This window comes from Symsagittifera roscoffensis, chromosome 4, assembly GCF_963678635.1.
Source record: "Symsagittifera roscoffensis chromosome 4, txSymRosc1.1, whole genome shotgun sequence".
NCBI classification, from domain to species: domain Eukaryota; kingdom Metazoa; phylum Xenacoelomorpha; order Acoela; family Convolutidae; genus Symsagittifera; species Symsagittifera roscoffensis.
This window is the reverse complement of record NC_087065.1, coordinates 71771617-71793314: the sequence shown is the minus strand read 5'-3', so window position 1 is coordinate 71793314 and position 21698 is coordinate 71771617. Positions and strand designations below refer to the sequence as shown.

The following is a 21698-nucleotide window of genomic DNA, read 5'->3' as shown; positions in this document are numbered from 1 at the left end:
TTTTTCGAAGCTAAGTTTTTTGGCAAACAAAAGTAACATTCGAGTTTTTGAATGCTATTTCAACTGGCAGACTAAAATTTTTTTTAACAAAGAAGGCCTTGGCAGCATGTACAATTGATTTGAAATGATTTGAATATTAAACGAATTAGGGCTAAAACATGCAATAATCAAATAGTTCTCAAAATGCCAAATAATGATCATGTCACCACTGTTACAAAGATTAAATCAACAAACTTTTCACCAATCAGAATGCAGCAGAATTAGCATTTTCATTTGAAAGTTGTAGGGATAATATACTGTTTTTTTACCGAGGTGGAGATTTCTTAGGAGATACCAAAAAGAGAGAAGGAAGAAATTGTTTAGAAGCTTTTTTCACTAAAAAAATTGCAGAGTTATTTTTACAAGCTCATGCGTACCCACGGGTTGATTTTCTAGTATTGGGTTCCGTGCTGTTTATCAGTATACTAATTAATTAGTAATTGTTCATTGAAACTTTTCGACAAATTAGCAATGATTTATTAATGATTAAGCCATTCAATTGTTTTTGAAAGCTTTGCCAAATCAGCGATAAAAAACACTGATTTTATTGCGCTAAAATATCGCTTAAATATAACCATCAACCGGTAACTGGAACAAATTGGACGAAGCGTTGAAAACTAACGAGAAAATTTGGAAGAAAAATTAGTACCCAGAACTCTGGACATCAAAAACTTTAAGTAAAATATTGACAAACGGATGTTCTTTCTACAGTATTGAGAAAACTTAAGTTTAAAATTGAAAGAAAAGTTTCAAAGGTCAAGCCCAGTTTTAGCCCTTTTCACAACGCGTCAAATGAGAACTTGCTTCCCGTCGTTTAAGTTAAATTTTGATTGTAAATTGAAGTCTCATGTGGTATATGAAATAAATTGAACATAAAAAAGGGAGAATGTTGAGGCAACTATTTACATAGATGGCAGATTCAAGTTAAATGGCTGAATCACTCTTTGTTGTACTTCCAACAATATCTATAATTTTTTTCGAGGCCAAGCTTTTTGGCAAAAAAAAAGTAACATTTGATTTTTTGAATAATATTTCAACTGACAGACTATTTTCTTAAACAAAAAAGCCTTAGCAGCATGTATAACTGATTGAAAATGACATGAAAACATTACGCATTAGAGCTAATACATGCACTAATCAAATAGTTCTCAAAAAAGCTAATTATTGAACATATTACTACTGTTTAGCAGATTAAGTGAGCAAACTTTTGACAAATCAGAATGCAGCAAACTTAGAATTTTCATTAGAAAGTTGTAGTGCAAAATACTGTTTTTTAACGGGATGGAGATTTCTTAGTAGATACCTTAGGGGAGGAGAGGGAGAAATTGTTAGATAAATTGCTTAGAAGATTTTTTCCACAAAAAAGTTGTAAAGTTATTTTTACAAGCTCATTCATACCCACGGGTTGTTTTTCTAGTATTAGTTTCCATGCTTTTTATAAGTATATTAATTAATTAGTAACTATTCATTGAGATTTTTTGACAAATTAGCAATGATTTATTAATGATTTAGCATTCAATTATTTTTGAAATCTGTGCCAAATCAGCGATAAAAAAACACAGTTTTTTGCGCTAATTTATCGCTAAAATGTAAAATTTTAGTAAAATTTTTTGCTGAATTAACGCTGAAAAAAATGCCTTTCCATTACCATTTATCATGACAATTTGCTTATGTTTTTTCTAAAAATGGCCATAAAATCTAAAATTTTTTGAAAAAAGTTTTTTTTTCCTCAAAATTTTAGTTAGTTTTTGTTACTTTCGTTTCATTTTCTGTGATGATGGAACATGGCTTATTTTAGTCTTTATTTTTACTTTTTAATCAAAATTTAGGGAAAAAATTGATGAAATGTTATAAGCATTTTCTTAAATCACCCGTTATTTATTGCTGTTATTACTTTTTTCAGCGCTAAATTAGCGATAAACCATCATTAATAAATTAACATTTTCATTGCGCTAAGTTAGTGATAAGCCACCAGTAACATCTGCTGCTCTGGCAATGATCATTGAAAATTCATTGATGGCGATCACTGTTTTTACAATTTTTTTGACGCAAATTTTCAATGCGAAATCAACGCGGGCTCATAATTTTTTGATTAGTTTTGAAAATATTTTTCCAAATCAATTTTAAATTTGTCTTTACTTATGCTTTTTTATAGCCTGTATGTAAGCAATATACAGGTTTTATTGAAAATAACAATTCTATATTTTTGGAGCCGATTCCATTTTGCCTATTGAAAATATGGTTAACAATCTCTTATTATATTGAAAGAAATGAAGGCATACCTTTAATCTAATTATTGTACAGACTTTCGAAGAAATTAAGGAAAATATATGCTTGGAGTGGTTTTGGTTCAGACTACATTTTACCTCCGTTGAGGCTCGATCTCCGGACCTACGTTCTCTCTATCTTGCACGCACACGACTATGTTAGCGCGCCTTTCTGGGAATGCTGAAACGAGTCTATGTAAACTGCTCGTTTTATACTCCGTTGCTGAAAGTATAACTCAAATTGTTTAAGCACGGCAAATTATCCCGCACTGCAAAGTTCTTTGAATTGAATTGAAGTAATCTAATTGGTCTTATTATTTTCATATAAGACTCAAACTTGAACACTTATAGTTTGGTATTATCAGCCTTAAAGCAGTTATAGGGCAGTCGAAACATGCAGGGTTGTGCTCTGATACGAGCATTCTTGTTATACGAAATATATTGCTTTAAAAATAAAATTCGGCGTCACCAGTAATCTTGTCTTTTTTTAGTGCTTAATCGCGTAATAACGTTGGTATTCAATCAATTCTTTTACGCTTCTAGTTTGACAATCTGATACAAAACGAAGTAGAAAAATAGCTTTAAGTTTTTAAATTGTTAAGGTAATTTTGCTTATTTTTCTGTTAATCGAAATGAAATTGACATTGAGGGTGAAGGAATTTAATACAAAGTCAATTCCATATTATTAATAATTAAAATACAGAATAATCATTTACAACAAGACAAAATGAAGCACAGGCATCTGAAATAACCTCGAAGGTACTGTTTCTTCTATTTTTGCAACATCAATTTCTCTTTTTCTCTTTTCAGCATATATTTTGCCGCAAAATGATCCAAAATGAGTTCTTCAGTGCCGTTTCTTCATTGTCGAAATTCAGCTGCAAAATAATTTAAATTAGAACCGTTTACATATAAGTCGTATTTTGTTATTTTTCGTGCATGGGATTGCAAAAAAGTGTTGCGTGACCCGGGTAATTTTAGAGCTGTGGTTGACTTAAAATATGAGAAATCAGTTAGTTTATTTCAAGCTGGGCAGTTATGCAATTAAAATAAAGGTTTTTTTTTTACCTGGTAGTGCAATTTTGAAATAATGTGTGATCCCAAACTTTGTTTGTAATGTTTTTAGCTAACATTTAAGGCGTGATTAACATTAAGAAATATATATTTCTATGATTTTTTGAACTAAAAACGTTTGAAATCGCCAATAGCACAATCTAGGACAAACTTTACCTTCAAAATTTCCTTTTTACTTTCAAAACCTAGAACTTGTGGCAATTAATTTAGCTAAAAACATTACAAACAAAGTTCTAGGTTTTGAAAGTAAAAAGGAAATTTTGAAGGTAAAGTTTGTCCTAGATTGTGCTATTGGCGATTTCAAACGTTTTTAGTTCAAAAAATCATAGAAATGTACATTTCTAAATGTTAATCACGCAGACTCTAAAAAAAACCAACATTTTTCAGAAATCTAATCGAAAATCATTTGACAAAAAAAAACACAAAAAAGAATTTAGGAGGACAGTAAGATTAAAGTTTTTCTGATCCTCTGAGCCATGCGCTACAAACAAACCAACTTTAAGAAAAAAACTACAAAAACTTCCTGTATTTTAGCCAAACAAATTTCTTAAAAAATTTATCCCTCCTTTATTGAAAAACCATTGATGCTATTCTGTGTGTAATAAAGCTTTTTGACGCTTCTTGTTACGCTTCAATTCAGTGGCATGCGTAGAACTTTTTCTAGGGGGGTGGGGGTTTTTTCGATTGTTCTTACTTTGACTTTCTTGATTTTCCGAGCTTTTTGAAAATACTGTAAGGACCATATTTTGTCAGAAACATTTTCTGAGCCGCAGGAAAACTTTTGAAAAAAGTTAATCTAGTGCTCGACCAAAAAAATGTGCTCGACCGTTCTCGACCCGAGCAAGATATCTTTCGACCGTGCTCGACCAAAAAAAATTAGCTCGACCATTCTTGTCCCGAGCAAGATAACTTTCGACCATTCTCGACCGAAATTGGGTATGTTTCGCTTTCAAACACCATGTGTTATCCAAATTTAAACTTGAAAGTTTATGCTTTTCTTGTAACATCTTGTGATGCTTTTTTATCACAATGAAATCATTTGAGTTATTTGCAAATTAAATGCTTTGTAGAGATGAACTGTTTTTGAGCTATTTTTGAGCTAGATGGTTTGCAATTTGAGTCGAAAACGTTAAAAAATATGTTGATATTTGAAAAAAAAGTTCTTTATGACTACGAATTGCCGCGGGAAAATCGGTGTTTTCGACCGTGCCCAAGGTAAGTTTCTACCCTGCTCGATGTATGTTTCGACCGTGCTCGAATTATGTTTGACCGTGCTTGAGTCTTGATTCGAATTTGTGCTCGACCCAAACCCCTGTCTCGACTACTCTTTTTCGGTCGAGCACTGACTTGAATTGGACTTTGAGAGTCAAAAGATAGTGAGCACCTTGACCCCTCTGGTAGGGAGTTTTCAATAAACAATTTTTTTAAAGGCCCCGATGATAGATTCTATAACTGAAACTGAGTTATAAAAATTGTCAACCGGGACTTCAAAAGTTTATTTCAAGCTTCCTAAATCTAGACTGAAAAACTTAAAAATAAAAGCAATCTGATCACCCGCATCTGGCCAGTTTTTCTCCGCTAGCAATCAGCTGCTTGTAGTTGTCTATGCCGAAGAGAGGCTGGCCATTAATATTCCCATGCGCTAGATAGTGACATGTGACGATAGTTTTGCCATTGGAGCAGGTGCCTCTGCCACAGCCTATTTTAGTGGTAGTGGACCACATCATCTAAACTCAAGTTGAAAATCATTTTTTAAATTCAGTTACAAACAAAAAAGTAGACAAGTCATGAAGTAGACGCGTCATAGAGTAGACAATTACTATAGTAACCAATCAGAATGTAGAACAGATTAATTATTTGTTTTCTAAGTTGGCTTTTTGATCTAAATTCTGATTGGTTTATATAGTATTTGTCTTTTTTTAGGAAAATGAATTGAATTCTGCCTAATTTTGGACAGCAATCCCTTCGACTCGAAGTAGAAAACATTGATTATAATGCGGCACCTTTCTATTTACTCACCCGACTTTGATTGTTTCGTTATTCGGCAAAACTGGACTATAAGGCTTCAAAAAGAGTGATTATAGTAATGTAAGCAGAGCTATTGAACTAACTCTCAGTGAAAATTTTTGCAACGGTCGGCTTTTTCAATTTAAACAATTTTTCTTACCCATTTGTAAGAAATTGTGAAATTGGTTTATTAGCGAACCTTTGCAGCTTCGAGACTTCTTTTCACTTAGCCTAGAGGTAACGAGTGGCCTTTTGTACCCTAAGGTCCGGACCGTACTTTTTTCAGTATGTTTGAAATGGAAACAAAATTTCCGAGAAAAGTGTAATTGTCGGACGTCCGTTTGTCGGCTTATGTTTTGTCCGCTAAGTTTCCACATCAAGAATTGTTCTTGTGTTGTCGGCCATTTTTATGGTAGATGCAAGTATTTTTGAATTACTTCTGTAATTTATAAATTTGTTAGCCCTGACGTATGTTTTCCTTGGTTTTCGTTTTCATTTTTTTTTTGCTTGATTAAAAGCTTTATTCGTCCTAAAGGTTTTCTGATTATGTTTTTATCGGTTTACTTACCGTATTTTTTGTGTCGCTTCAAAAGTTTTAAAAAAATGATTGAGGTTTCTTTGAAAAATTCAAAGATTTAAAACATAATTGTTCTAAATTTGTTGATGACAACAATTTATACGGCATTTTTTGTTTTTGGCTCAATGGGCGTCTTACCTTTCTTGCCGGCTTAGTATCCACTCGGTAAATGTTGGAAATTTTTTTTAATAATAATAATTATGTTTTTCGAATGCTTCTTTGTAATTAATTTAAATTTTCTTCACTATTAAATTATGTTTCTTGTTATTTCCGTCTCCTTAAAATTTTTAGCTTGAAATGCTGCGCTTGCGTGATATCGCAATTGAGCAAAATTTTTGAAGCTTTTTGTATCGTTCGAATTGGTTTTTCAAACAAAGGAATCAATTTGATTAAGAAAATCAAGTTTTAAACAATTTCAAAGTTTATTATTATGATTTTTTTTTATGATTATAATTATTATGTATATATATATATATATATATATTAAAATTTCCGAGAAAAATGTAATTGTCGGACTTCTGTTTGTCGGCTTAAGTTTTGTCCGCTAAGTTTCCACATCAAGAATTGTTCTTGTGTTGTCGGCCATTTTTATGGTAGATGCAAGTATTTTTGAATTACTTCTGTAATTTATAAATTTATAAATATAATAAACTTTGAAATGGTTTGAAGTGGTCGACTACTTTCAAATGGTTTATAACTTGATTTTCTTATGCGTTTGAGTTCAAATTGATTCCTTTGTTTGAAAAAGTTCTACGCTTTTGTTCAGATGCTTTCATCAGACCACGATGTAAAAAGCGACACAATTTGAAGAAAAAAAACCTGTTTTTTATAGTTTTCATGATTGTTGCTGGAGTTTTTGTGCTAATTGCAATTGGTTATTCTTGTTCCAGCAAATGTTTATCCATTTTTGCACACCAGAAACTTACCAAATTGTATGAACGAGAAATAAACCAACAAATGAGAGCCCAAACTATAAAACTGAGAAGGTCATTTAGGAGCTCGAATCTTGATGTTTCCCATTGTGAACATGTGATTCACAATCAGTGAAATCGCAGAAAGTAGTTTTCAGTTTTTTTTTCTCTCTCTCACCTGTGTGAAGTGTCCGACTTTTTTCCAATCGACACACGAACTCCAAGAATCAGTTGGGTTCTTGGGGTACTTGTAGCGGTCTATTTCTCCGTACCAACCCTTGGCGGCACTAAAACCAAGCTTGTAAGCAGTCAATCCCTTTTGACTTGTCATCCACAGGTTTTCACCTAAGAATTGAGCCAAGTTTTTCACCTATGAAACATTTTGTCAATTTTTTTAGTCCTTAAAAAGTCTATTTTCGTTTAGTCAGCTGGAAAAAAAATAGCTCGCGCTGTGGATTATAATGTAGTAGATACCAAAAAATTGCCAAAAAATAATCGAATAGCCAATAGCCATTTATCCACGAGTCTATTACAACTATTTTACCCAAGACCAAAAATCGAAAAATTCATTCAACTTTGATAGCCGATATTGAAACACGAAAAAAAAGTGACAGACTAACTCAAATATATATTGTAGCAAAATGAGATACAAAATCAGTATCTAATTTGAGATATTGTTTCAATAGGATAGATTTATATTTTTAACTTATATTTACACTTAACTTATATTTTAAGAGCTGATCGTTTAATTTCTTCTAAGAAACTTCCTGCAAAGTGAGCTTTTATTCATATAGCTTTAGTTGATCTTAAATAGTTAGACCTTAGTTAACCTCTATTTAGCCTCCTGAATAGTAAGGCCCTGGCTGGTTAACTTAATATGAACTGACCTTGGCCGAGTGATCTGAAATCTCCCGTGGAATGTTTGAGATGACAGCCGCTTTGGGTAAGGATATCCGTGTGAGCCTGCGCAGCGGTTGCTAAAGATTTTTAACTGTTAATTTCAACTTCATTAACTCATTTTGTTCTCATTTCATCTTCATTATTTTCTATAATTAAAGTTAAGAAAAAATTTTAAAATAAGATATTCAATGACTGCATTGATTAAACAGTTAACAAAAATGAGTTATGATTTCGTTAAATTTTTTTTTCTTATAAAATTTTGAATAACGAGAAAAAATTCATCATTTGCCTAGAGCGAAGTTCCATGTGAGCAAAGGCAATCCAGCGTTTCCACGGTGCAGATTGTGTTTGTCCAGTATAGCCTTTCGGAAGCTTCCCGATGAGTACCTGAAGAAATGTTATAATCATCCCGCACTTGAGTTTCTTGGATAATAATCAATTATCGATTATACTGTTTGAAAACAATCAATTACAATTGATTAAAATATTGGATTACAATATTACTATATTTAAACTGATTTTATTTGATTATTTTCAACTTAACTTCTTTTTTTAAAGAAAAATAATCCATTTATTTTAATCTATTATAATGGATTATAACTCATCTTTTTAATTTTTTTTGTGAGCTGTGTTCTTTTGTTAATAATAACGTTAAACTTAAATTAGTTAACTTGTTGTCTCCGTAAATTTCACATTTTTCTATTATTCGAACGCGCTTCTGTACTGAGTACGCTTCTGTACTAAGTACTATATTAAACGAGGGTGATGTGGGTAAATAGGTGCGTGGGGGCCGTGGGAGTTACGTTGAGGGGGTTTTGGTGGGGGGGGGGGGGCGTAGCGGGAGGGGGCTGTTGTTGTTGTTGCCTAGGTGCCCGTAGTTTGGCCCTCCTCTTGTCCGTCATTTGTGGCTTCTTCTGTATCGAGTTGCAGGAAAGCAGCTGCCTCGATCGGGTTTTCCCAGAGTGCGTGGGGGGTGAGTGTAGTCGGGTTTGCGCTGCACCTGAATAGGTGACCCGTTGTGTGGGTTTCTGAGTTGCACTGTGGGCATGTTTCTGGGGTTGATTCGTCTAGTCTGTGTAGGTAGCTTTGTAGGAATGGGGAGTAACCGCTCCGCAACTGGGCAAGGGTCCGTGTGGTACCTCTCGGCAGTCGTAATTCATCCTTGCTCAGTTTAGGGGCTGGTTCGTCGAGCACTTTGTTGTTGTCCCGGTTGTCTAGGGCGTCTTTGACCTCATTTGTGTGCACTTTTTTGAGGAGCCCTCTGTAGTCCTCTTCGGTAACGTGCGTGTCGTCGTCTTCTTCTGAATCGGATGTTTCGAGGAGTGCAGTGACGTACCTCTCGTACCTGCTGAAGAGCGTTTCCTTCATGTTTCTGGGCGGTTCCGGTCGGTCTAGCAGCCTGTTGCCAGGGTGTCCTTCGAGATGATGGGCTAGCTGGTGCTGGACTGCTTTCATACGGATATGCCGCCTGACAGGTAGGATTTTCGTCTCGTCGTGCAGGTGCTGGATAGCGGTCATCGTGGTGCATCCTGTGGCCACTCTTAGGGCTGAGTTTTGGACTTTCTGCAGTGTTTCTACGTGGGTCTGTGCAGCGATCGGAGTCCAGACTGGTGATGCGTACTCTAATACGGACTTGATGAAGGCTTGGTAGGCTACTATGAGGGTTTCCTTGCTCTGTCCCCAGGTAGTTCCTGCCAGCGCTTTCAAGACATTCACTCTGCTCCTTCCTCTAGCTGCGGCTAGTTTGCAGTGTGGGCCAAATGTCAGGGCTGTATCGAAGGTGACGCCTAGTATTTTCGGTGTTTTCGCCAGAATGAGGGCTTTCTCGTTGATCTTCACGTCTGGTGTGATTTTGTGTTCTTTGGTGCTGGGCGTGAAGAGCGTGACGGAACATTTCGGTGTTGAAACCTCCAAATCTCGAGAGTCTAGAAAATTGCAGAGCGTCGTCAGGTAGCTGTTGATGTCTTTGCTTAGTGTCTCTATGTCGGTCCCAAGGGCGAAAATTGTGAAGTCGTCGGCATAGGATACTAAGAAAATTGGCGGTGGAGGCATTGGAGCATCTGCCACGTAGAAATTGAACAGCGTAGGAGCCACAACCGATCCTTGTGGAACTCCAAATCTGAAAATACGACTGCTTGACAGCGTGTCTCTGAGCAGTGTGCGGGCCTGTCTACCGTGCAGGTACGTGGCTAACCAGCTTACAAGTGCTCCTGGAAGCGTGGACTCGTTAATCAGCTTGAGGAGGGTAGCGTGACACACAGTATCGAAAGCTTTCGAGAGGTCTAATGCAACGAGAACAGTACGGGCAGCGGGTTTTCGTTGATTGAAGCCGTCTGCGATTACAGTTGATAGCTCATTGAGCGCTGTGACTGTTGAGTGTCGCGGTCTGAAGCCGTGTTGATGTTCTGCCGTCTTGAGGTGTTTCTGGAGTATCGGGAGAAGGCACTTCTCGAGTATCTTGACTGCGGGGCAAAGAAGTGATATCGGCCGGTACGAGGCACTCTCGTTGGCGGGTTTTCCTGGCTTCAGTAGTGGAATAATGATAGAAGTCTTCCAGATGGCGGGTATTTGACTTCTTGAAATCGACAGGTTGAACGTGCTCGTCAGATGTTCTATGGCTTTGGGTCCCAGGTGTTTAAGATGGATCATTGTGATGCCATCTGGGCCTGTGGCTTTCGAGTTTTGCGCTTTCTTCAGTGCCTTGATCACCTGGGTTGTGGTGATTGTCGGATGGTCTTCGAGGGACCTGTTTTGGATACTCTTGGTGATGGTCCTGTAGGCTTGCGACGTCGTGTGGGGCCTCGGGGTGGTGAACTGCTTGTTGAATCTGTGTGCCAGGTCTTTTGCGGAGGTGAACGTCTTCTTCCTCTTTTTCCCCTTGAACTTGATAGGCTGGTTTCTCGGGCGGGAGGGGGCTGAGGGGGTTGATAGGCGGGAGGGGGCTGAGAGGGGGATGCGACAAACCGATTATATTCAAAACACAAATGAATTATATTCGATTCTAATGGATTATAATAGATTTGTATTTTTGACAATAAGTGGTTATTATTTAGTGCGGGTTTGCATTGCCAATCATTAACTTAGATAACAAAAAAAAACGTTTTTCAGCGCATTTTTTTTTCAGTTTTTGTTCAGTTTTTCTAGCACATGTTTTCCAGTAATTAACAATTATTTACAATTGGTAAGAATTCAAGTACATGCTTCTTTGCAATTGTCACGGGGGTAAAGTTGATGCCTTGTGTCACAGTGGCCTTGGTTCTATCACGACCTCGACTATATTGGGGAGGTTGGGGTTTGGACGCCTTTCCCTCAGAGTTTCGACCCCGTCCCCACCCAAATGGGGACAAGTTAACCACATCCATTTTCGGCCGACCGCTCCTGAAAACGTTCTAAGGGCGCTTTCGGCGCCAATTCGTTACTTATTTCCTCCCTCTAAACTTGACTGAATAATTGTCTATATTTCAAGTTTCATTTTTTTATGGAAAAACGTTTAGCTGAAACATTTTGTTAGAAAAGTTTTATCAGTTCTTGACAGCAACAACAGTGCTCGATTGCATATCAAAAAACAATCGTTTTATATAGAAAAAAACCGACAGCAAAAAATGAACTCGAGTTCTCCCTTCTTCTATTAAAACTGCTTAATGAATTTATATAGCTCGTTAAGACAAAAAAGTTAAAAACAATCGAAAAAAAACTACAAAAAAGTGTACGCAGTATAAATTAAACAATTATTTTCCAATCTTTCTTACCCGAAGAGCACGAACAAGGTGATCATACGAGCACCAGTAACATGAGTGGTCATTTTGCAATTCGTGTTATGGCCTGGAATCCTTCAAAAAAAATCAATTTGTTACTAACTTTCAGAGTAAAAATGAACGAGTTTGATTTTGGATGCGAAAGTTAATTGTTGTAACGCTGGAGGCGAGTAAAGCATATGAACATGCAGAAAATTGTTACCTAAAGGCAAGTCTGGCCAATTTGATAAAATGTAGACCTGCTATTGAAAGTAAACTGCCTTCGAATCATTGAATCGATATTAATTTATGAGCTCTTGAAACTCTATTCAACCATTTTATAGTCTCTTCTACTGCTTCAGCTTTGCAAAACTGTTAATTTATCGGCGTGTGTTTTGATTTGATTCTAACGTTTTGTTTTTTTTTCAAATAGGCTTCATTTCACATAGCTCGTGAAGATAAAAGAATTATTAAAAACAATCAAAAAAAAATACTACAAAAAAGTACACGCAGTATGAACTAAACAATCTATTTCTTCAATTTCTTAGTTTAAGAGTACGAATGAAATGATTATACGAGAACTAGTAATATGACTTAGCACTCTGCAAGCTCTTGTGATGGCCTGGAACCCTTAAAATGCAAGTCTTCAAAAAAATCAGTTGGTTACTAACTTTGAAAGTAAAATTGAAAAAATTTAATTTTGTATTATAAAGTATTTTGCCATGAAGCTGAGGGGCGGGTATGCAGCCAATTGTGATCATGCTGAAAGTTTTTACCTGCAGGCTAGTCTGGTAATTTGGTAAAATATAGACTTTTGTGAGTTGAATTCGACAGTAAGCTGCTCTCGAATCATTGAATTCATTTTAACGTATCAGCTCTTGAAACTCTATTCAACCATTTTATAGTTTCATCTTGTGCTTCAGCTTCGCAAAATTGTTTATTTAGTGACGTACGTTTGGATTTGATTTTAATGATTTGTTTTTTTTTTCAAATTGGCTAATTTCAACTTCATTTTTACTCAATTTCTGTTCATGAGATTGAAAATATGAGAAGAAAACACAAAAGCTATACGCCTCCTACACACCCAAAACCCAATCATCAAGCCTACTTTTTAGGCATAATTGAACCGATTTTAGTTTCGGAATGAACTTCAGCAAAGTTTTGAATACAGTCGTAACTGTTGTCAGTCGTAACTGTTGCAAAATATTTTTGGTGGGGTTGCATTTTTTCTGAACCCTTTTTCGGCAATTATTAAAGCCGTTTTCAGTTTTAGAATTTTTTCATTCAAAATTTCTCGGGTACTTTTTGTCACAAAAAAACAGTTGCTGAGTTTGATCTGAACTTTCATGATCCAATACAAATTTAAATTAACACATTTATATTAATCGAATAATTCCGAAAGATGATACCAAAGTTTAATGGATTTCAAATCAAAAGGGGTTCTTTCATTTTTTTTCTCATTGGGTTTCTTAATATTTGAATAAATCTGTTTTTTGATCAGGCACAGTTTTGCATTTTTTTCTCTCAACTGGCAATCAGTTTGTCGAAGTTGGCCTGGGCCATCATTGCTGTAACTGGCATGTTGCCAGCTGGAAGTACTGACAGGTGAAGATGGAGCGGCCGTTGCAGCAAGTCGCAAAACCCCACCAGTGGACCAGATTATCTGTGAAAAATCAACTTAAACTATTGAATATTGAAAAGTCATAAAATTAAAAGCATAGAAGGCATATGATTAGAGAAAAGAAATGACTTCCAGGTGAATGAAAATTTTACAAAAAAATTGAAGCTACAAAACAAGTTATAAGCTTTTTCGAACTTCACCTCACAAAGCCTAATCATCCAGGTGAACAATAAAAAATCCGAGGTTAAAAGATTAAAGTTGCGAATTTTTGCAGTTTTTTATTTCTTGCAAGCTGATTAATAGATCAGTAATTTTTTTGAAATATCGATTAAATTCATGATTTAATTGAGTTGATTTTATTCATATTCGAGCAAGATTTAGCTCATTACAAATTTTTATCAATATGTGTTTTACAGTTCAAGTTTCACCCAAAAATTCTGTGCAACCCAAAATTCTATGAGATCTATTTTAGGAATCTCTGCTATCTATTTTATTGATCTAATTTGAACTCAATTTTTGAGAGTCTATTATTAATCTAATCGTCCTAGTGCTGAATTGTTCCAGTTTTGATTGTAGTTTAAAGGTGGGGCGAATCTAGGATTTTCTCGAGAGGGGGGGAATTTCAAAAAAATTTCCAAAATTTTGACGACCTTTTTTTTTTTTTTCTAGGTCAACCAAATTGATTTTTCGCGCTCCCAAAGCACTGTTTTGCCCCTATTTTGGCAAAATTTTCTGCGCCGCATGCAACCTTTTGAAAAACAGTCAAAAAAAGCCGTTTTTGGGCACTTTTTGAAAAATGTTGACAAAAAATCGCGTTTTTTTGGCGCGCGCTCCCCCTCAAAAGGTATATATTGGCGCCAAAGGCGCCTTTAGAAAAATTTTAGGGTCGGTCGGCCAAAAATGGATTTCTGAAAAAGTATCAAAGGGGGGACCCTTTGGGTCGGCAGGAGGTCGAATCCCTGAGGGGAAGGGGCGTCCGCCCCCCCCCCCCTAAATCCGCCCCTGGTTTAAAGTGTTAAATTATTAGCAAACAAATTTATTTGTTGAATTTACAAATTTTTTAATAAATTCTGATCAACCGTTTTAATTTTAATCAACCGTTATTTTTTGATCAACCATTTTAATTTTAAAAAACATAAGTTAGTAGGTAATAAATGGTAACAAATTTCATAAATAATGGCTGTATTTTAGCCGGTTTTAAAATTGAAGGATAGTATGATAACCCTACACAATTGATAACGATAAAGTTAAGCACTTCAGTTATAACCGAAACGTATATTTTTGATCAGGTGGTTTGTTTTGAAGTGTCTGGGCTGTTTTTGCTTCTCAGGTTCGTAGTTCTTAAATCCTTAATTTTTATCTCACCCAGTTGCTTTTTCATCTCAATTTTTACTTTGAAAATTATTTTCAAATAAAAATGGCTTTTGTTTTCATGTGACTTTTCCTATTTACGTTTCGAGTTTTGGCAATTTTTTCTCAGTTTCGATCATTGATACGTGAATTTTTAACGATTAAATTTACGGTTTTTGTTTGTGTTTTTTTTAAACTAATCCATTCGTAAAATTCTTCATTCTAGCCTTGTTCTCTGAGTGACCCTCAGTTTGTACAATTCTGTTTGACCCTCGAGGTCTCTCAAAAGTTGATAGAATTAAATAAATTGCTTTTTTTTTCTTCGACTAAGTTTGGCAAACTGAGCCCAAGCATAAGCAAGCTGTTTCCGGGTTTAGAGAGTCATATGTAAATTTTGAGCGAATATGTAAATTATGTACCTGGAGAAGTTTTCTTGCACGCAAATTCATGAAGTAGACTGGATAGGCGCACAGCTTAGTGAGTGTAGGCCTCTGGAATCCAGATATAAGTCTTTAAGTATGTAAGAATTTTGTCGTAAACAGCAAAGAAAAATAACAGAGAGCGTCCTTATTGCAAAATCAGCTTAAAATTTGCAAAATACACAGTTTGGCCTCGTAATGCGGTTTTTCAAATAATTCTTGGAAGTTTTTTCAATCCTGATTAACAAAAATGCTAACAAAATAAATTCCATACAATTTGTCTCGCATTCTATACATTTGAAAAACATTTGGCATTTGGAAACTCGACATGTATAACAATTTTAAACATCATGTGGAACTATCCATGAACTATCAAATAAAATTCAAAGTTTCCAAAAAATGCATGATTGCTTTTTACGAGGTGCTAAAATTAGTTTTGAAGCAGTAAAGCGAAAAAAACTACTAGGAAATTGACGCAAAAATTTCAGCTGTAGTTCTTCTAACTGGTTTTAGGTTTTGAGTATTTTAACTATTGCGATAAGCATCTGTATCGTAATTGGGTACTGGACTTTTTCTCGTAAATAAATTACTTCGCAGTACACATATCATGGTCTCATTCAACTTCTTGCCTTATTATAATTTAAATTTCAGCCAACCACCCCTTGAGATGGCAAATGCTTGTGGTGTGATTGGAATCCAGCCAGAACCAGTTTGTTTTGCAAACTAGCTTTTGTTCTTTTTTGATAGTTTTTCTGTTCATTTGTCGGTTTTATTTCCGTAGCTCCTTTTTTCGAAGTTTCAGCTTTCTTTCAAGTTACTGTTTGACCATGCTTGAGACGATAAAACCTGGGAGTTTTATTCCAGTCGGGACCTGTTTTTTGTACAAATTCGGCTGTTTTTGATTTTTCCCAATTTCTAATGGTGCAGGTAATTTTTTCCGGACTTTCTAGGCTTCTTTTTTCTGCGATTTTTAAAAGTTTTTTTTTGACGAAAACATTTTTAAAGGTTTTTTTCTTTCATTTTTTGATTTTTCAGTTTATTTGGCTTTAATCACAGCCATTTTTTTGTTTCGCAAGTGGTGCGATGATCAGCTTCGCTCGCTTCTGTATTTAACTTGAAATAGCTTGTATCGATCTAAAGAAAATATTTTCGTTTTTTATATCGATATGAGGCGCATTTTTTTTTTACTGAACTGACGGAACCCAACCTGACAAATTTCGACTTTTTAACTAGCCATTTTTGACGAAATTCTTTTTTATCATTCAAAAAGTATTGTTGTCTTGAGCTTAAATTTGAAAAGATATTTTACCTGTGATCATTTTTCGTAAGGTTATGAGGGTTTAAAGATTGCCATTTTGACCAATTTGGGACAATTAACGCGCAATATAATTCGCGCTATTAATGCGTAAGCGAGATTTAATCCGTCTTATAAATCGTTCCAAATTGGTTGAACGAAGCCTATTTGCCACAATTGATTTGTTACAAGGAACGAAATCTATCTTTTTGTACTGTATATGGCGTGTGGGGGGATGATTTTCGTTTAAAAAAATTCAAAATTTTATTTTTTTTTATGTATTACTGCTGCTCAATAAACCTTAAAAGGCAGTCGGAACATTCAGGGCTTCGCCCTGATACGAGCAGTCTTGTTTTATTTACATTTGTTTTCTATAAAATAATGCTTTTTGTAAATATAGGCCTCAAAAACAAACTTAGACACCATCATTTGGCCGTCAAACGCATCTTCAAAAAATAATTTTGTAATAAATTTTTATGATCTTTTTAATTTCGGAGAAAAAATCTATTTCTGAATAAGTTCTAGTCATAAAATTTTCGGAAAATGTATGACAAGCATGATTTTATAAAGAAGTCGCGTAGAATTCTATGACTAGCAAAGTTTGAAGAAATTAGGGTCAACAGCGGAGACTTTTATAGGTCCACTAATTTGTTTTACGACATCTCTAAAAGCACAATAAACACCCTACAAAAAACATTCTATTATTTCTACTTGAATACCCTACTATTTCTAAAATTTTCACAAAACGTACTTCAACATGCGTATTTTTTGAAACATTAGTTTATATTGACGCCAAAAATTCTTCAAGAAACACTTCACACTTCAGAGTTATTGGACCAAAAATGGATTTTAATAGCATTTTTGGGTAGTCAAGGTGTTGAATCCCTGAAGCGAAGCGTTCATCTTCCCTAAATGGTCATGCGTTTTTTACACGCGTAATAAAGTATTGCATTAAACTTGTAGAGCTTTGAGGCGGAATACATATTTAAGGTTTTAGAAGATTTTTCTGAAAACTCTTTCATTGTCAATAAAAACTGGCTGGAGCTTTTTTGCGATTTGATCTAATTTACCGCATGGGGTAGAGGAACAGAAAAACCTGCAACAAGTTTTTTTTATTTCTTGAAAACCACATTTAATTTTGAGCTAGATATTGAAAAATCTGCGGTGTGCAGTCTTTTGTAAATTGGCTTCCGCCATTTTTGCATTAAAGTTGACTAAATAAGAGAAACGGACTATTGTAGACAGGCTAGAAAAAGCCTTTCATAGATCCTCTGCGAATCGCAGAAACCACGCATCATCATCATCATCAAATATGAAATTTTACTATTCATGAAAAATGAATCCATATATGATGGCGGGCGGGGCATGGTTATGACGCATTCGTCTGCCTGCACTTCTTTCCACTGTTTCCGTCCCCGAGGCCAATTAACCTTTTTTTTCCAATGTCTAGCCTTTCCCGTCTCCGCCTATTTTTCTCACAGTTGGAATCTGCAATCTGCGGGCTTGCATGTGCGGCCTATTTTGATCATTATACTTTCAAGCTTTTTTATGTCGGTTACTCATAATTTTCTGGCTTCTAATCTGATTCAGAATTTTTAAGCCCAATTGCTTAATTTTTCGAAACTTAACCACCGAGAAAAATTAGTCAGAAGTTTGTCTCTTGGCCAGATTTTACAGACTGAAAATAGAACTTTCAGATCAACTCAGAGACGGAGTATGTTTTGTTCCTAGTTCTTAATTTTATAGTCAATTTCACTTCTGTTTGTTTTGAAATTGTCTTGTATTTTATTGACCTGACCTGTTAAACAAAATTGTAACTGTTTGATTTTTAATGGCATGAAGACGGCTGATTTCAGTTATGGCATATACTTCATACCATTTTATTTCACGCCGCTAGGGTGAAAAAAAACACGGGAAACAAAAACACTGGACAGGTTACAGAAATTTTTTAAAGTGATCATAAGAGCCCGCTGGCTTGATCCAGTTAACCCAAAACGCGATTGTTTTCCAACCTTACCATCGTTTACCATCTGAAAAGACTTCATAATTTATTCCGGAAGGCGATCACCGGTTCTCATCTTTTGTTCAGCGGTTTACTCCCTTGATACCCGATAAAGTTCAGCAACGTTTCTTTTCATATTCAGGGTTATCTGCATCCTAATTTAACCAAAAAATCGAGAGTCCTATCATTTTAAAGCCACAATCAAAAAGATTTTTGAAAGGGCAATTCCGCTTTGTAAGAAAATAAACGGATAGAAAACTCAGTAGAAACATGCGATTTGTTTTGCCTCCTGTCAATATTATTTTAGTGAGTGTCAAATTTAAAGGGAACCAATTTCAGTGAAGGTTTTTTGTTCAAAATAGGACACTTCCTTTGAAATTGGAGATTTACCTCGTCTTTGAAAACAACACATTTTTGAAAACTCCGATCAAGCTGATGGATAAAATTCAAGTCATTTTGTTTTGATTGATTTTTGGTACGGCCATTGATTTTTTCTTGATTGCGATGATTGTTTAGCTCAACGAGTCTTTCATCCCAATTTACTCAATAATTTTCACCTCCTGAAATACTCTGATTGCTTTTTAAGTTGCTCTTATTTTTCTGTCACTCAATGGGTAATACTGAGCATTTTCTCCCTTATAATTACTCATCGTTTATTGATTTTTAAGCCCATTCTTATTTGACTTTTTGATTAACATTCACTGAACCACCATTGAGCGGTAGTAAACTCTTCCTTTGAAACAGTTCACAGCAAGTTATAAATAAATAACTGAACACACAACTAGACAACAGTCTTAACCCATAAATACAATTCAAATCTGTCATAAAATTGAAAAGCTATTTGTAATTTAATTCCATTTTTGATGCCCTAATCAATAGTGAGTTTTTAGTCGACTATAAGACCCAGTTTTATTACAACTTTTTGTCTGTTGTCTTCCATATAATCAGATTGGAACCCCAGAAATTCCTCAATTGGGACAGTTAAAACTTATTTGCATGTTTATTCGAATCGGTTGCTACCCTTGCCTTGTTTATGAGACTCGGGCTAATCAAGTAAATAAAACCTATTTATTATATTTGCCATAAAGTTTAATGAAAATAAGCGCGCAGTTCTCCCTACTTTTTCGGGAAGCATAAAAAGTAAGTCAGGGTTAATGAGAAACAAAATGTTCGCCTTTGAGGTAAATCTGGTTTCAATAGGCACGAGACGTTTTTAGCTAGGCCTAGCTGCGGGAAAAGATTTGCCTGATTGTTCACATTTGGGTCTGCGAAGTCTCACAGATTATTTGTATCTTTCCAGTGATCTTCGCCTAGTCTTGCCTTCAAACTTACCCCGCTGATCAGAAACTTACCTGCAAACTCACCCACAAATATTCGCCCAGATTTGCTTCTATAGATTCAAAATTGTACCAAAATCTTTAACTTCAAATCCTTCTTTCTTGACCACAGTCAATCAGTACAATTCGCGGGGTTGCTTAAGCCCGTTTTGGAAGCGGGCTTAGGATGGGTATTAAAAACCAATTTCGGAATTAAATCTACATTTGCTATGGACCCTTAAACAGTAACCTTTGAGTCAAAAGAAGCCAATCTTTGGATTAGTAAAGAGTAGTTTGTGATATTAAAAAACTGCGTTCTGGGCTCATATTGTAGCGAAAGCAGAGTTCATAAAGATCTAATCGCTTTTGTTGCAACCCACAAAGCAACAAGCGTGTTAATATTAGCCCCAAATACAAGCAAATACTTGGAGATTTTACCAACAATTGTTCCCCGATCCCAAATTATCCTTGGTCAATCCGCGCGGCAGGAAATTGATTCCCTAAATACCGCCGGATATTGTGTTATCTGTCTCTTATTATAAATTTGAAATATTCTTTTAAATTTCTTTTCCGTTCTGCAATAAACAGGCCAAAATTGGCAAATAATCTAGAAACTTTATTTCGATTTATGATTATAACCTGTTTACCCCATAACTGTGAAATTCATAACTATTCCGCCGGTGCTTCCGACTATCAAACACAGATTTTGTCAAATTTACTTGTTTTCACAGAGTTACAATGTTGATCTTCAAGTCAAGAACCGTTCAAAAATAAATCCCATTTTGTTTATTTGGATATGTTTGCCCAATATTTTAGTCAGCTTTTGACCGCCCTTATTTTTTGTCTTGTTGCAAAACCCGAACTTTTTGTTCAGTCGTATGGCGAACCGAAAGCGGCGGCGCTCGTGAACAAATTTCACATCCCAGATCAGAAAGTGTTCTACGGGACGCTGTTCCAGTTTAAACTACCTCTTACCGCTTTCCATTCGCCGAACATAAAGTCAGTAGATGTGCATGTTGTCCCGAAAACCCCGTTGCCGACATGGCTGAAATTCGATCCGCTCACCCGAGAGCTTCTTGGACTTCCGGGATCTAAAGATATAGGCGAAGTGCAAATTAGAGTAATAGCGACTTACCTTGACCGCGAAGCTCTCAGCTCGCATATATTCAGAATAAAAGTTTTAAATATCGAGCCGGTTAATTTAGCAATTCCGTTAACATCTTACAACATTTCAAGCGGAGGATTCGATAGAAAATGTGTCGGAGTTTATCCAACTTTAATGACTGTCTTATTCAGTATACACTATCAGTTTTTAAACTTACAGGAGAGAATTAAATTCTTCCTAACCGCGAAAAACGAGTTACAACTTTCTTCGGATGACTTGAAAATAGGAACAGCACATGACTTTTACCGAACACCCGACTGCCAAAAGCCGAACTCGCCAGCAATACAATCGAAAAAAGCAGATCAACTAGCATTACGAATCGTGATTAAAATGTGCTCGGGTGTTTGTAAATATGCCGACGAAGTCTACGAGAAGACTCGGAGAATTGAGTTCGGAGGACCCGAACCAATGCATTGGATCACATACAGCCTCGATAAGCCTCAAAAATTACCCACTTATGAAGACTCAAATAGCAAAGAAGAAGTTAAAAATATCCCAATGACGACGAACTTTAATAAAATCATAACAGATCCAAACGCTCCTGAAATTAAACATACAATAAATTGGGATTTTATGTTTGAAGAAAAAATTACGCTCAAAGTCGGCCAAATTATGGTTATTCCAATATCGCCGTATTTAGTTCAAAATGAAAAAGCATACATGTTGTCAACAGCTGAAAGTCATTTTGCAAACACAGTTAATGCTAAAAAAGAGCGCGAACGAAGCCAGTGGATCCAACTTATCAACAATTCGACGGACCTCGGCGAGTCTCGAATCACAATCATAGGACTCGAATCCAAAATCGGCGACCATACTTTTTGTCTGGAACCTAGTTTACTACAAGACCAATGTATAAAGTTTGTAATAACTGTTCAAAATCAACCTGCAGATTTACAATTGAATCAAGCCATTTCGATAAATTTTGATTTTCCTCCAAAATCTTTCGAACAAAGCACGGAAGTTAAACTGAATGTGATTCGGTGTATTTTGTCGACGGCTTATCCGAGTTTAATGAAGCAAAG

General features: G+C 35.6%; 3 protein-coding genes across 6 annotated transcripts in view; 1 reads left to right on the top strand and 2 right to left on the bottom strand.

Moving 5' to 3' along the window:
• Window positions 1-21698, top strand: part of LOC134845124 (AP-2 complex subunit alpha-2-like) — a 606200-nt gene that overhangs the window by 366454 nt on the left and 218048 nt on the right. The gene's annotated exons all lie outside the window — the stretch shown is intronic.
• The window catches only part of LOC134845123 (FACT complex subunit SPT16-like), a 590873-nt gene that overhangs the window by 372088 nt on the left and 197087 nt on the right, over window positions 1-21698 (bottom strand). The gene's annotated exons all lie outside the window — the stretch shown is intronic.
• LOC134844492 (uncharacterized) lies at window positions 3048-11600 on the bottom strand. The gene is made up of 6 exons (XM_063861196.1): window positions 11525-11600; window positions 8065-8162; window positions 7763-7852; window positions 7054-7220; window positions 4935-5107; window positions 3048-3184 (listed from the first exon to the last, which is right to left on the bottom strand). Exons 1-6 carry the CDS (start codon window positions 11575-11577, stop codon window positions 3181-3183), a joined length of 585 nt encoding a protein of 194 aa, XP_063717266.1. The 5' UTR covers window positions 11578-11600; the 3' UTR covers window positions 3048-3180.